General features: G+C 38.7%; 1 protein-coding gene across 2 annotated transcripts in view; it reads right to left on the reverse strand.

Annotated features, from left to right (window-relative positions):
* Positions 1-14970, reverse strand: part of sorcs3b (sortilin related VPS10 domain containing receptor 3b) — a 52824-nt gene that overhangs the window by 13313 nt on the left and 24541 nt on the right. For both annotated transcript variants that reach the window (XM_063491304.1, XM_063491303.1), the window contains exons 3-18: positions 13149-13248; positions 12823-12981; positions 12626-12699; positions 11696-11760; positions 10947-11065; positions 7937-8026; positions 7495-7674; positions 6870-7016; positions 5865-5967; positions 4287-4363; positions 4099-4190; positions 3199-3306; positions 2836-2953; positions 2581-2714; positions 1873-1986; positions 1116-1287 (exon numbers count right to left, since the gene is read on the reverse strand). In XM_063491304.1, coding sequence (XP_063347374.1) covers positions 1116-1287; positions 1873-1986; positions 2581-2714; positions 2836-2953; positions 3199-3306; positions 4099-4190; positions 4287-4363; positions 5865-5967; positions 6870-7016; positions 7495-7674; positions 7937-8026; positions 10947-11065; positions 11696-11760; positions 12626-12699; positions 12823-12981; positions 13149-13248 — 1852 coding nt within the window. The remainder of the gene's footprint in view (positions 1-1115; positions 1288-1872; positions 1987-2580; positions 2715-2835; positions 2954-3198; positions 3307-4098; positions 4191-4286; positions 4364-5864; positions 5968-6869; positions 7017-7494; positions 7675-7936; positions 8027-10946; positions 11066-11695; positions 11761-12625; positions 12700-12822; positions 12982-13148; positions 13249-14970) is intronic.

The following is a 14970-nucleotide window of genomic DNA, read 5'->3' on the forward strand; positions in this document are numbered from 1 at the left end:
AATGAGGTCTCCATTTTTCTGTGGTTGGTAACTACCATCATCATTTCCAGTTCCATCCATTTTTGCAACTGCTTATCCAATTCTGGGTAGTGGAGGAGGGGGCTTAAATCGACGTTCTTTTCTTTGGCTTAGGGTTAAGAAAATGAAACAATGAACACCTCGGAAGAAATGAAGAAACCGTCTTCCTGTCTTTTATGTGGTCTTTTCTACCACTGGCTATTATATTCTTTTTTTCTCTCTCCTCCAAAATGAATCTCAGTCGTGCCTCATGGAGAACTGGATGATGATTCCTCGTAGGCTCCCAGTTCCCGCCGAGCGACCCAGACCGATGGACGACATCTGGAATCCGATGCTGTTTTCTGGCAGACGATGACGACATCAGCTCAAATAGCTTCTTCAGTCTCTTAAACTCATCTGAACTGAACATCATGATATTGTAACATGCAGCTTTTCCAGCCCCTCCGTTCTTTGCTTTGTTTATCTTTTTAAACAAGCTTATATACGTTTCCTTTCTGGAATCAACTGTACATCAGTTGTTTTATTTGCTGTCCTCTCTGTTGCATACTTTACTATTAATTATGTTTTGTAAGGTGACCTTGATTGTCAGCGCCATTTAGTAAAGTTTTTTATTATTACAATCAACTCTGAAACCAGTTTTCACATTTTTCTTTTACATCTTTTACGTCCCTAATTATTTCAGATCATTTATGCTAGCCTGTAGGCCATCATTAATTGAGAATAACATCCTTTGTAAATGTGTCCATCTCCAGCAAGGCACATTGTTTCTTACAGGTTTTAATAGGAGGTTCAGTTTGTCACCATAAATGATATTTAAACAACAAAATATAGTAGCTGAAAAAGAGGACGTAGCATGTCTGATTTAATTGGCACTTGAGCAGATCTTTTCTTTAAAATTTGCTCCTACCACACACAAATGGAAAAGTATTCATCATATCATCCTCACTTCTATATAACAGCAAGACAAAGGTAAATCAGTCATTCATTTAGCTTAGGAATTAGGAAAAAAAAGCAGGAGAGCGCTAGCCTGGGTTTGGTTCATTATGCAATATCTGCTTCTTCTTACACTGCAGTGACTTTTAGGTGTAATAACTCACCTCATTGAGGGAGACCATAAAAGTAACATTGCTTCCAACAGGGGAACTGAGCTCTCCCTGACTGGTAGACAGCTGGAGGCCTCGGGGTGCTCTGGGACGACACGGCTGCCTCCTGGGCGAGTACACATTCCTCCCTGCCTCCTTACAATTATTGGACAAAACCTTCCGATACCTTTTGAGCATAGAGTAAGTAAAGAGCATTATCACATCACATAACAGAACCCAGCATTAGCTACATGTTTTACCAGTCTTCAAAAAAATAAAGACTTAACTGTTAAGTGCCAGTAAATTTTCATACAGCTCACAGCTATTTACAAAAAGAGAAAAAAAAATGTTTCTCCCAAAAGATTTTTTTTTTCTTTGTTCACCACTATCACATTTATTTTTTTATTTATTTCTGCTTGGAAGATGCTCCTCAGTTTTATTTCTGCAATTTAGTGCAGGAAAATAGCACCCAGCAACAGCACATACTGTGAATTTGGCAGGCTGAAATACAGACCTCTATGAGCACACTTAATTTTGTCAGTTTCCTGAATGTAAAAAAGCTTCATAACCAAAAACCTGTTTTGAATTATTATACATTATAAATTATTATATATTTTAGAATTGGGAAATAATGCAGATTGGGCCCTCAGAGCCCTATTTCTCAACCAATAGGACGTAAACTATTATTTTCTGTTTATGTACTATACAACATGACAAACAAGGTGGAATGGGATATTGTTTTGTGATGGACTGAACATTGGGGGCCACTTACCCTGTGCTGTTAAGGAAGCTTTGGCTGGTGCTGCAGCTTTTAGCCGCACCGTTTGGATTAAACCAAAAAGCAGGGGAGCAATTCCCATCTGCCTGGCGCTCCCATCCATAATCACTGCCAAAGCAAAGCAAAACAAAACAAAACAAAACAAAAAAACTTCATGAAATGATAAACACTGCTACTCAGAGTAATCTAGCTATGCAAGCTTTTGTAGTGGAGCAAATGCTTTGCATTTGGAGCTTCATGGCATATTTTAAGACCATAACTAGAGACATGATTGTCAGACATGTGGGATCAAACAGAATATCAGACAGATGGATAAAAGATATTTAAAATTCATTTAACGATCCATTATTAATTGAATTCTAATAAGTCACTTGACATTATGCAAATCACAGCAGCGCGATGAAAAGTTCTTAACTCCGATCCATATTTTTCAAACTATAATTATATCCGATGAACAGAGTCATATTGGTTATTCTGTAAATATGCAGTGTAAGAGGGATATTAAGCCTTATGAAGTTCTGCAAACTGATACTTTTGTTCTTTTATTACAGCCCTAATTACGCACAACTGAATTTGATGTTCAAAGTAGAGAGGCTGTTTGGTAAACATGTGATGAAAGAAATTAAGCGTCACTGGGGGAAACAAAAAGTGAGTTACAATATATTCCCTGCTAGGAACACTGTAGAGAATATAAGCCATTACCATTCAAAATCATAAGCTGTGCAGGGGCATGGCTCTGAGGAATAGATCCTGGAATAGTCTTGGGCCAGCATGCAACGGTTGCCTGGCCTGCGCTTCATATAGATCTGCTTCTCACCCATCACACAGAGCTCTCCCTATATCACAAAGAAGGAAAGAAAAAAAGCTTGTCTTCTTTTTCACAAGTCTGAAAGAAACAAATGTGCAAACACGCGCTGGAATCGTTAATAAATCAGAAGTGATTAATAATCCTGTTACCTTGTTGTGCAGGTACCATGTCTGATAATCTCCATCCATGCATCTCCTGCTAAAGAGGCCTTTGTAGTCAATCTTAATCAGTTGCCACTCTGACCGATGGCTGAAGTGCCCAAAGAAACTGAAATATGATGCATAAGAAAAGCAAGATTATCTTGAGACATAGACACGCAGTTTTCTGATATCATATTCAGCACCTGCAATCTGAAGTCTGTCAGTAATGTTAACAGGCAACATAAAATTCCTCTTGATTAGAAGTCTAAGTTAATCTGTTGAACCTTTCCTTGTTTAAATCAACACAAGAGCTAATTCTTCAGATCTGATATTGTTCTATTCCTCTTGGACTCTACCCATGTGTCTACTTACGTGATAATATGATTGTCAGACTCTGGCTCCATTAAAACTCCATCCACATACAGAGGAGCCAAGGAGAAGCTGTGGCGGTCCCATTTCTTTCCTTCATCTAGACTGATCCTGCGTAAAGGAAGACAACAACTGTCAGTGGACGAATATCTACCTACCGTTGTTTATCTATCTGTAGTAGATAAAATTATTGTTTTCTCTGTACGTGTAACATTAAACATCACGAGCACACAGGTTACAGAAAGAAAAAGCAAGAACAAAGAAATATGATAAAAGATTTGAGTTCATTTAGCTTTTGCCGCGGGTGAAAAATGAAGCACCTTGAATTCTCTTCAATGTGAAAAATTATCTTGACAACAGACTGAACAATAGAACAAATGTTCCTTGGCCCAGGTAGATTTTTGAAGGTGACAACAGAAAAGAGAGATATGACTCAGGTTGTAACATTAGAAATAGATTTGGGGGGTTTCAAATCACCTCTCTCGGAGCTTAATCACATTTGACAGGGCTGTAGTGTGCAGGGACATCAAAGTAGATAGTGTTACAGAGCTCCCACAATATGAGGGACTTATGAGGGCATTCTGAGTCTCATATTTCCACCCTGCTCTACTCCTCATTTACATAAAAGCACTCAAACCATCATATCCAACCACGAGTACAAAGCTGTAACAGACTCTCTTCCGCTGGAAATGACTCTGACAGTTCTGAAGCTGCAGCACCGATACAATAATCATGCAAACTTGGCCCATCAGCATTTTAAAACATTAAATATAATCATATGCTGCAACCCCCCCCCCCCAAACAAAATTGCTCTGGTGTAATTTCCCACTACAACCCCAACACCTACAGTTTCTACCTACAGTATTTATGGGGTTAGAGATTACTGAAGCAACTTATACCTACCATAAGTGTCGAATTGGCGCCGCTGCTTGCAATACCGCCAACAAAGCTCCTCCATTGTCAAGAAACCAAACGTTGTACTCTTCATCAAAAATCTGAATCGGTAAATTTGAAAAAGAGACACATTTGCTCATTTTATTAGGCAACACCATTCTTTAAGGTAACCATACAAAGCGTGTCATGGATGTCACCTGTCTCCAGCTATTTCCTGCATCAGATGTTATAAACATCCCAAGGTTGGTGGAGGACAGCTCTGTTCCAATATTCCCTGAGTCCAAAAACATGCATAATTTCAGTCAGTATTTACATAGCAAAGACTCACTATAGCTCATAACTCACCTATGTGCACAATCAGTTGATAGAAATTACTCAGAAGCTATGTATGTTCTCATTTTCCACTGCAGGAAAATGACAGTTTACGACTTAGCCTGATCTAATCATCTCACCTGAAATATCAGATTTAGTCTGGGAAGTTTTCATATTTGACTTCAATGACATAAATAGGGCACTGTGTGATTAATTGTGTGTCAGCTGAACTGCTACAATGTATTTACCTGAAAAACAATGGATAGCAACAGTACTGTGCAAAAGTCTTGAGCTACACCTCATTTCTTTATATTTGGCTGCAGAGGATACAGGACTGCAATTTTTATAGGGGTCGTCACCGATAGGTCTCCAGGGTTTCTGAAGGTCTTTCATAGATTTCTTTTGGACATTGGCTGCGATCGCTCTCCTTTTCAGTCCAGTTCTTGTACCTGGCCATTTTCAGCAATAAAACAGGCACCTTACCCAGAACATGAACCACTGTTGTGTCTCCACATCAGTGGAAGCAAGGAACCAATTTTAAATTAATATCGTTAGCAAATTTGTCACAATAACATACAATTTATTCTGAGTTCTTTAGTTGAATCTACAAAAATGTCAAAGATAACACATTTTGACAGGTATAAAGCAGTAAATGAAAAAGGGAGAAAAGCCTGAGGTTTGTCAAATTACACAAGAACTGAACGGGTCTGGAGTGATAAACCAGTGAAATGGAGCGATATGAAGTTTTTGTTTCAAATTCTCAATATTATCAACATGTATGGAGGAGGTCAGGAGAGAGGTACTACACTGAGTGTCTGATACATATCTGTAAAACATGGTGGAGATTCTGTAATGGTTTAGCGTAGCATTGAGGATCTTCTCAAAACTGATGAAATTATGAACACAGAAAAGTACACATTTCAATTCACCATGCAACACCATCCAAAAGTGTCTGGAAAATAACGGCTTCATTTTTCAGCATGACAGTGATCCCAAACACACTGTCAATATAGAAAAAGCATACTTGGGTAAGAAAACAGACAGTGGAATACCATCAGCCACGGATTGGCCTCCCTAAATCCTAGACCTCAACATTAGTGAAGCCATGTGGGATCATCTTGACAGAGAATGGAACAAAAGACATCCAACATCCAACATCCAAAGAAGAAACCTGGAGAAGTATTCCTCTATACTACTTAAAGAAGTAGTATAGATAAGGAAGCTTGCCTAAGAGAGCTCAGACTTTGTTGAAGTTCAAATCAAATACTGACTTTCAAGCTCGAACGAACTGTACAAACTCTGTGCTTCTATATTTAATTTCCATATAATTGTGCACATGTTTCAGTTCTCCAGTGCACCTATCTCCTATTTTTCTATCAAACTATTTTAAAAAAAGAAAAAAAAGAAAGGCGACTCAAGACTTTTGCACAGCACCTTAAATTCATGTCCTAATGTAACTCTACCTGTAGCCACAATGATTCCTGGAACAGACTTTTTGCTGGTGATTGGTCCGGATGTGTAAGGATTCTCTGACATCTCCAGATGAAGATGCAGTGAGCAAAATGGCTGTCAACAAAACGGATTCAAATACAGCACAAGTTGAAACAATATATATCTCAGATCTTAACAGCAGCAATTATAATTAGCTCGGCTTTCAAACTATTCTTCCCGTTGAGCGAAAAGTGCTAACATTTTCAGACACCATTTATAAAACAAAGATACTTTGTTCCTCTCATCTCCTCTGCTAGGAGAAAAAAAAAAGAAATGGCTGAGAGGACACAGAGGGCATTTGAATTGTTTCATTCTAAAGCAAACAAGGCATGTAATTAAAATTCCCCAAGATGCACTGATAAAAATGGCAAAATTGATTCAAATCATTTCACTCATCTCCCCGAATAAAGCGTACCGAAAAACATCAATACGGCTTTTCATACAGCTGAGGTTGGAGGAGGGGGTCAGGAAGCAGAAGAGAGCATAGTGGTCATTTGTAAGACACACAGAAGGACTATAGCCTGCTATTAATTGAGGAATGTACATGATTTTAAATGGTCTCTGAAGAACATAATGACTGGATTAGGTGAACATCATACCTGCTGAAAAACAACACAGCCACAAAATGTAATTCAGTGCAATCTAACTTTCATTAGTCCTGTTTGACTACAGGTACTAAATTGAAATTTCAGAGGTTAATGGAAAGTCTAGACCCCTAAAATGTAACGCAATGACACTGTGACTTAAACTGATAATAAGAATATTCCAACAAAGCATCTTTTCAGTCATTTAGGGGACTAAAAAGACAAGTCGATGCTAAGGCTGGCACCTGGCCTGGTGCAAAAATGGCTTTGTCTCCAAGAACATCCAAAACACAGCTGATGAGGCTGAAACATTTGAGGAATGTTTCATGTCATAGGCTTAATTTTGCATGAATAAGAGCATTCATTCACTCCTGCCCAAAGGCTCAAGCTCACCAGAATGCAGTGAAGGTTATTTCCAGCCACATCAGTGGCAGGAGCTGGCAGCAGGGACCATGTTTGCCCCTTGTTGTATGTGATGAAAGTCTTTATGTAATTATCCACCAGTTTGTTGGCAAGATACATGCCATTTATCCCCTCAACCTAAGAAGGAAAACAACAAAAATGCATTCATTACTGTCTAAGCCCTTTTCACTTCTAGTTTAGGAAATTAATCTATAATTATTGACTCGTCTTTTGAGCCTCAGTGGAAGCAGGCTGAAAATACACGGCACTGTAAAAAAAAAAACTCTATGAAAGGATATTTCATGTTTTGAAAAATGTTCTTTAAAAGTACAGGATTATGAGCAAAATATGTAAAGTTTTATTGTTAATAATTCAAAACAGCTTTAAATAGTTTACTGTGTAACGATGCACCATATTTTAGTAGCTGTTCAGACAAAATATACGGCCAACAAAATTCTGATTTTTAATTATAAAAATGTATTATTAGGATGTTAATGGATTAAAACCTACTATATAATGACAGCTTCATAAATTAACAGTTCTCCAGCACAGTAACAGGAAAGGGAGTAAGTGGTGGAGTGCCAACATCAGTCCATAAACAAGGCTAACTACACACCTTATAAAAGTCCACTAGTAGATTACCCGCAGGTCCTCTGCTGGTTCTCAGGTTCTCTAATGAAAGGATAAAGTAGACCCCGGGAGAGTCTGAGATATACAGGCTGTAAGTGTTGTTCTGATTCCACTCTTGGACAGCAGCAAATACCTGCTTCTCATCTGTGCTGATAATATGCATGTCCTGTAGTAGGATGTGTGCAAGAGAAAAATGGACAGGTGGAAAGACAGAATGGGTGAGAATGACAGATGCAGGCAAACAAACACAAAATAGTCTCAGAAGAGACGGCATTAAAAGGCTTAAATGTGACATTGCTTCATAAAAGTCGTGTTACCTAACTCTTAAAACAAAAAGCAACAAAGGTGATTTGAAACAATAACAATATCTTTTCTTTTTCTTAAATATCAAACACTTTTAGGATGTAGTTGTTATTTCTGTTGCTCACCTTTGGCAGACAATATTTAGGTAATTTCATCCGCTTGAATGATTCTCTCATGTAGGAGACAAAGTAGCTGGCTCGTCCTGACTTGGTTACCTTTGCAATGAAGGCAGAAAAGCTTTGTCACTCTGTAATCAGATCACATGCACTGTATATACCCCTGTGTCAAGAAGATACATCATATTTGGAAGTTATTTTTTCACAGTAATACAAAAAGAAAAGAAATTTAGTTCAGTGGAATTTATTTGCACATTCCCATTATAGCCGTTGCTGTTGGTATGATTTTCTCCTACATAGAAAAGCCTATGTAGACCATCAGACAAATGAAAACCAAACTGAGATGGGAGGTGTTTACAAGACATACAGTACATTGAAAAAGGTGCAGAAAGTAAAGTGAAAGTCGTTTTCATCAGTAGCTAAAATGCAGTAAACAAAAAGAAAAAAAACCCTTTTACTGTGGCCATCGTTTTCTTCTAAAACAGCACTCTCCTCAGTACGCTTGCAAACACTTTTTCAAGGTACTAGGTTATTCAAAGCATGTTGCCGAACATGCCAAACATTGCTCCTATGGATTCTCTCTCATTGGGGATTATATCTCTGTGTATAATCCTGGACCAAACCATCTCCTAGTGGAAATTGTGAAAAAATGCAATGGTACACTTAATTGCTTTTTTTTTTGCTGTTTTTTCAGTAGGCAGCATATGTACTCAGCAGGGTTGTCAAAAGAAAATGGCACTTGCATGCTAATTGATACTAAAAATTACTATCAGGTTACATACTCCTTTAATGCAGTAGTGATATTAATAGTGTCACCTATGCCTCTTTCAGGTGACATAGAGCTTCACACAGCACTGTTGCAGACAGAGAGGCACACAGCCCCTCCCCTCACTAGCAGCTAAACACATGAATAGCATAACAAACTTGGCAAAGTTTCTGAAAGACTGATGTCCCACTCTTCAGGAGGTCAGTGAAGCTCCTGTTCCAACAGCACTTTAGTATTGAACAGTTATCATAAATTTGAGCTTGTTAACAGATCTTAACGTTAGCCGTTTAGCTAACACTAGTTACCCACATTATCAATAAGCTAGCAGCTATGGTTAATAATAAAACAATGCTAATAACCTTATCTTTAGCAAACCTCATCAGTCCTGCCTATCTGTAACAGGATAGCAATTATTTGTGTCTAAAAAAACTTGTGTTTCTGTAAAAGTCCCAGACTGAAGCTGGGAAACAGACAGAAAGAGTAGCAGTCTCGCTCTGACTGACAATGAAAACACAATTCTAAATCACCTGAAATACATAAAATAAACAGGTTTGAAGCTGAATACATCTGCATGAACCAATATTTTTAAAAATCTTTTTATTTAAAAAAAAAAATGTAAAAAATATAAATATATAATAAATATATTTTTCTGGGTATCGAGTTTGAAATTCAACCTGTCTCTGATTATATGTTTAAGTTTGCCATAATGCTACAAATTGAATCTGGAGCCAATCAAAAGCCTCCTCGACTGTGCTATACGACACACAGATATCAAATAAATTAAAGTACCTAATATTTTGTACAGCAATGCATGAGAGTTGGACAGCACCCCACTCTGTTGTGAAAAGAGGGCATGCAGAGACTTCTATCGAAGGTGGTATATGAACACTGCTTTCCAGAGTGTTGAAAGCAGACAAAAATTAAGCACAACAGAAATTACTGTCATTATCTCAATTAGTCTAAAGCTAAGAGGCACTGAAAATTGTGCTGGCTTTATCTACAGTGTTTCTTGGAGATCTTAATGCACTACCACTTTCCCTTCCACTTACAGGCAGGGCAACACTACTTGATTGCTTATTTTCTAATCAACTAGAAGGATGGTGTTTGTCCCCCAACACACTACATTAGAACTCTAATGGAATAATCTATCGAAAATCAATGAGCTGCATTTTCCCAGGCCACATTTTTGAGGATGTTGCACTTGGCTGTTCCTTCCCTCCCAAGAGACTTTGGAGGTGTTGAAGACTGCTTATTTCGTTGTAGCCCAATCGATAACCTCATTACTCTTTGTCAAGTTAAATCCAACTGCCCCAAGCAATGAAAGTCACAAGAAAGTCATCTGTGCCACCAGATCTCCGTGCAGACACTCCCTGTATGTCCAGTTATTTTCACCAGCATCTTCCTCGTGTCTGCCTCTGCCTTGACGGTCAATCTCATCTCAGCTAAATGCAATTTGGGCTTTTTATTGAATCACCATTTCTGAATCACACTGTGATTTTTTTTTCATACAGTTTCATTCTTACACTGTAGCCATTCCAATCAAGTCAGTGGATTAAATGTGTTGAAAGTGAAACTAGGTCACTGCTAGCATTGCTGCTGCAACATCATATCATATCAAAAGATTAAATCTGTGAATAAATAAATCAAAATGAACAGAAAATATTTAGGGGTGTTTATTTAAAATGAAAGCAGCCACAGAAAAGTAGTATAATTTGATTTTTTTATTTTCCTGAAATTTAGTTAGTACAGTCAAGGATGACCAAAATGCATCAAGCCTGACCAGCAAGAGAAAATTGCATAGCTGTGGATGGAAATCAATGACAGTGGAGGGCATTTGAAAATTAAATTTTCTAATAATGACCCTGACTGTGGCTGTCTAATTGGAGTCAAAGTCAGAGTGAATGATAATAAGGACACCAACCTGTCTATTCACAGTTCCTTTGCCGCACATTTTTCAGGCATGGAGTATGTCTGTGTGGAAACTCAAAGACTGAGCGTGCCTTGACATGAACGAGACAAAACATAATCAAAACACACATCGGGCCAGTGGGGAACAGGTGTGTTGGAGAAAGCTATTACATGGGTTTTGATGGAAAAGGATGAATTGGGTGCACATGAGAGCAAAATAAAAACAAACGACAACGAAAAAACCCCCAAGAAAATCAAAAGATCACATAGACAGCAACCTTTGCATGAAAGATGACGACGACTGGCTTAGTTTAATCGAGGAAAGTAATCTGTTACTATGCAAACCTGTGTGAAAACGTATTCATCCTGTACGACGAGTGAGTTTGTGTCTACATGTCCAGGGAAGAGGTACTGTCTGTTGCCTTCTGTGCATCGCTGGGCTCTGCACTTCACATACTGAGCACCTGGAAAGAGACAAAAGGAAATCAATCAGAAGTTGATTACAACCATTTATCTTCAAACAGTACTTTGTATGCAGTGGAGCTCCTATACAGTATGTAAATCCAAAATCCACTCCAAGTTCATCGCTCTGAAACAATTTTCAGCTTGTGTAACAGTCAAACACTGACACTAGTCACCAAATACTTGTTAAATCCAAATTAGATTCAAGACTATTAGAGTCAAAGCTCTGGCAGCGTTACACGACAAAGTAAAGTTCAAGATGTTATTGTGCCAGACAAGGAGAGGTTGTATGGTAATTCTGATACACATTTTCTCACCACAGGAGGAATATGAGCATCATTTCTAATGCAGGAGATTCCTTTAATTGGTTTGACAGAATAGACCACGTTGTTTAGAAACGGGAATCTGAGGTTTGTCTATGAAACTCAGGGGGGAGATTAAGGAGAAGAAACATCCATCAGCCCACTAAAATTCTCCGTTTTTGTCAGGAGACACCTATTCTGCTTTACTAGACTGCAGGGACCAATCTGAACAGAAGAACAGGTCTCATCTTGCCCGTGACCTCGCTCTAAATGAGAGGCAAGGGGTCCTGTGGGTCTTGCTACTGCAGCAAACTGGAGTGCAGTACTCACGGCCTTTTCCGATGCGCGTCTCAATGTGGACCACATCTGATTCTCTGTCCAGCCCCATTACCGCCCTTGAAAGAAGAAGAGGAGGAGAAAATAGAGAGGAGCGGGAAAAGGTTGGTGGGTAAGAAAAGGAAAAAAAAACATGAAAAGAAGAAGAAAAAGAAGAAAGGGAAGGCTCAGATGGACATTGCTATTCTGTGAAACCCATAACAATATGTTTTTATTTCCTGTAGATCAGTCAATGTATGATCTGTGCCACCAGCGGCAATTAATCTCAATTCACCAAGGCATCAACAAAGGAAACGGCAAAAGAAGAGTAGTATGGCATGGGGGGGGCTTGACAAAACATCCCCCATTCCCATAAACACATGCCATGGCAAATGTGTGTTTTTACAAAATTGTAGGAGACTCCAGCCTTATTTTGAAAAATAACTATTTGGCATAATGTGCGTGAAGAAATAGTATTCAAGAGCACAAATAATGCATTGTTTCGGGTGCTGCTTCACCCGCTGCGCTCTTCTTATTTATCAAACATCTAACTGTTCATGCATGTGGAGAGGATGTCCTCCAACCAATGTCCTTTCTTTCCCAGCAAAAAACAAAAAACCCACTGGGTTTGACACATACCATGACAAACAGGGATAAACGGCCTCACATCAATATTCACTGCCTTGTGCCCGCACAGTCAAGATTACTAAATGACAGCGACAACAAAAACAGCATGTCATGTTTGTGCTATGGACAAAGAAACATATTCCTTCAGGTCTACGTGACGTGGGTATAATCAGTTTTGAGCTCGACTGCTGTGAGTGAGATCTGCTTTTGACTAGAGGTCACAAGATCCCTCTAGGACTATAGAGTCGTGAACACTCTGATGATGCAAATTGCAATCACTGTACAGAAGGAGAAAGACGGGGGTTCACATAATCATACCAGTAGAATCTGCCTGGCATCACGTTGTCATGAACAAGCTGCCATTTCCTCCCAAAGTCCATCGAACTGTACAGCTGCAAGACAAAAATAGGCTGATCTTCATCACGCTTAGTATTTTCAGGAATAAGATGTTATTGAGCATCGTACATTATTTTATTCCCACTTTAAGTTTCATTGCGGATTCACTCAGAAGATACCTTGCTGTCATGACTATAGGCGAGTATCCAGTTCTCCTGCGCAGGATGGAAGAGCAGGCTCAGGATGTTGAAGTTAATGGGATGCTTTTCAAAGCTCGCCCCTTCATCTGAACTGATGAGAACAGCGCTCTCTACTTCTGGGTCACTAAGCACCATTATCTAAAGTACAAAGGGCCAGATGATGTGTATTTATATACACATACATTTACATGTATGTGTACATGAGAGAGAGAGAGAGAGAGAGAGAGAGAGAGAGAGAGAGAGAGAGCACCATTTAAAAAAAAATCATGCAAGGAAGATGTAATAAGCAACAGGTAAATGCTAACCTTCTGTTTGTTGGTAGGGCAGACGTAGAGGTAACTTAAAACTGTCCTTGAACCCACTTTGTCGTTGAGTTTGGTGTAGGTGCTCCCATAATCAGTGGATCTGGACACAAACAAAAAACATTTCATGTCTGATGAAAAAAATCCATTAGAGACAAATTTGAAAGCCCCATAGCAGAGTGTTGGGATGTTTTAGCCCATTAACTGCAAATCACTTTTTCTTTAGAAGACTCCAGAGTATACCATACTTTTTTCGATTGATTTTCTACCATTCGGGCAGCCTTTTGCTTTAAGGGATGAAAATCTACTTGCACAGTCTACATTCATGCTAATGTAGGTTTTGTTGCTCCTGTAAAGTGCTGCGTTAAAAAACACTGCTACACTAAAAACTGCCATTCATTGTAGCTCAGATTATAAAAGGACTAAATGTGTAATGTAATCAGAGGGTGGTGTTTGGCTGAAAAGCAGGGCTTTCAAGTAGTAAGTGTAGAGCTAATTTTTACAGAAATATGCTGGATAAAAAGATAAAATTAATCACTGCTAAAAGTAACCCTTGCTTTTAGCAAGTAGTGAGCGGGCGTCTATTTTGTTTGTTTGTATCTTAGGCTTCAGGCAGCAACGCCAAGTATTTTGAGTGGTAAGTAGCAAAACCCAGCTTTGAAAGCAAGATGCTGAGTCACATACAAATGTGCACAGCAGTGTACATGCATAGAAATAAATATAAATAAAAGTTAAAGCTTTGAAGTCAGCTTTAATTTAATTTGCTCTAACTAGCTGTAACATCTGCCTATTATTTTTGAAAATACAATATCAGTATTTATATAAATATTTCCAAAACTTTAATTTGCTCTCCAGACTGTGGAGCCTAAATTGCAGAAAACTTGGCGACTCATCATTAGTGTTTCAAGGGGGAAGCTACGTTTTAATTACTCTACAATTGCGCTCACTAGCCACTTCATTAGTTACACCTGTTCAGCTGCTCGTTAAAAGCAAATGTCTAATCAGCCGATCAAGTCAGTGCATTAGGTGTGCAGAGATGTTCCCGCTGAGCATCAGAATTGGGGAGAAATTTGATTTAAGTAACTTTGAATGGAGCATGGCTGTTGGTGCCAGACAGGCTCGTCTGAATATTTAAAAAAAAAAAGAGAGTACTTGGGTATTCCCATGGTATGGTCAGAATTTGGGGTAAACAACATGAAAGCATGGATTCATCCTACCTTGTATCAATGCTTCAAGCTTCTGGTGGTGTAATGGTGTCGGGGATACTTTCTTGGCATACTTTGGGCCCCCTAGTACCAATTGGCAATCATTTAAACACAACAGTCTACCTGAGTATTGTCGCTGACCAGCAGAGTGGCAGAACTCAAATTATTTCAAACTGGTTTCCTGAACATAAAAAAATGGCTTCCATAGTCTCCAGATCTTAATCCAGTACAGCACCTTTGGGATGTGGCAGAAATCTGCATCAAATGTGTGATCTTATCATGTCAGTATGGACCACAATCTCTGAGGAGTGTTTCCAGCAGAATTAAGGCAGGAAAGGTCCGTTTTCTCTTTGGCCCTTTGTTAAGATCAACTTTTGTTTAAGCATCAAAACTTATCAAGGGTTTTTAACAGCATTTAGGACAGGTGAAGAATAGAGCCAAGTCATTTTTGAGGCCTCCCTGGCTAGCAGTTGAAGGATTTGTATGCATGTGATAGAGGATTTTCCTGATTTTCCTTCTTAAATACTGCCAACTTCTTCCAGTATCACAATGTAAAGAAAGAATCTTCCAAAAACTTCCTTGTAACTTTGGAATTTTCACTCCACCTTCAACCCTAAAAG

Source organism: Pelmatolapia mariae, linkage group LG13 (assembly GCF_036321145.2).
Source record: "Pelmatolapia mariae isolate MD_Pm_ZW linkage group LG13, Pm_UMD_F_2, whole genome shotgun sequence".
Lineage (NCBI taxonomy): Eukaryota > Metazoa > Chordata > Actinopteri > Cichliformes > Cichlidae > Pelmatolapia > Pelmatolapia mariae.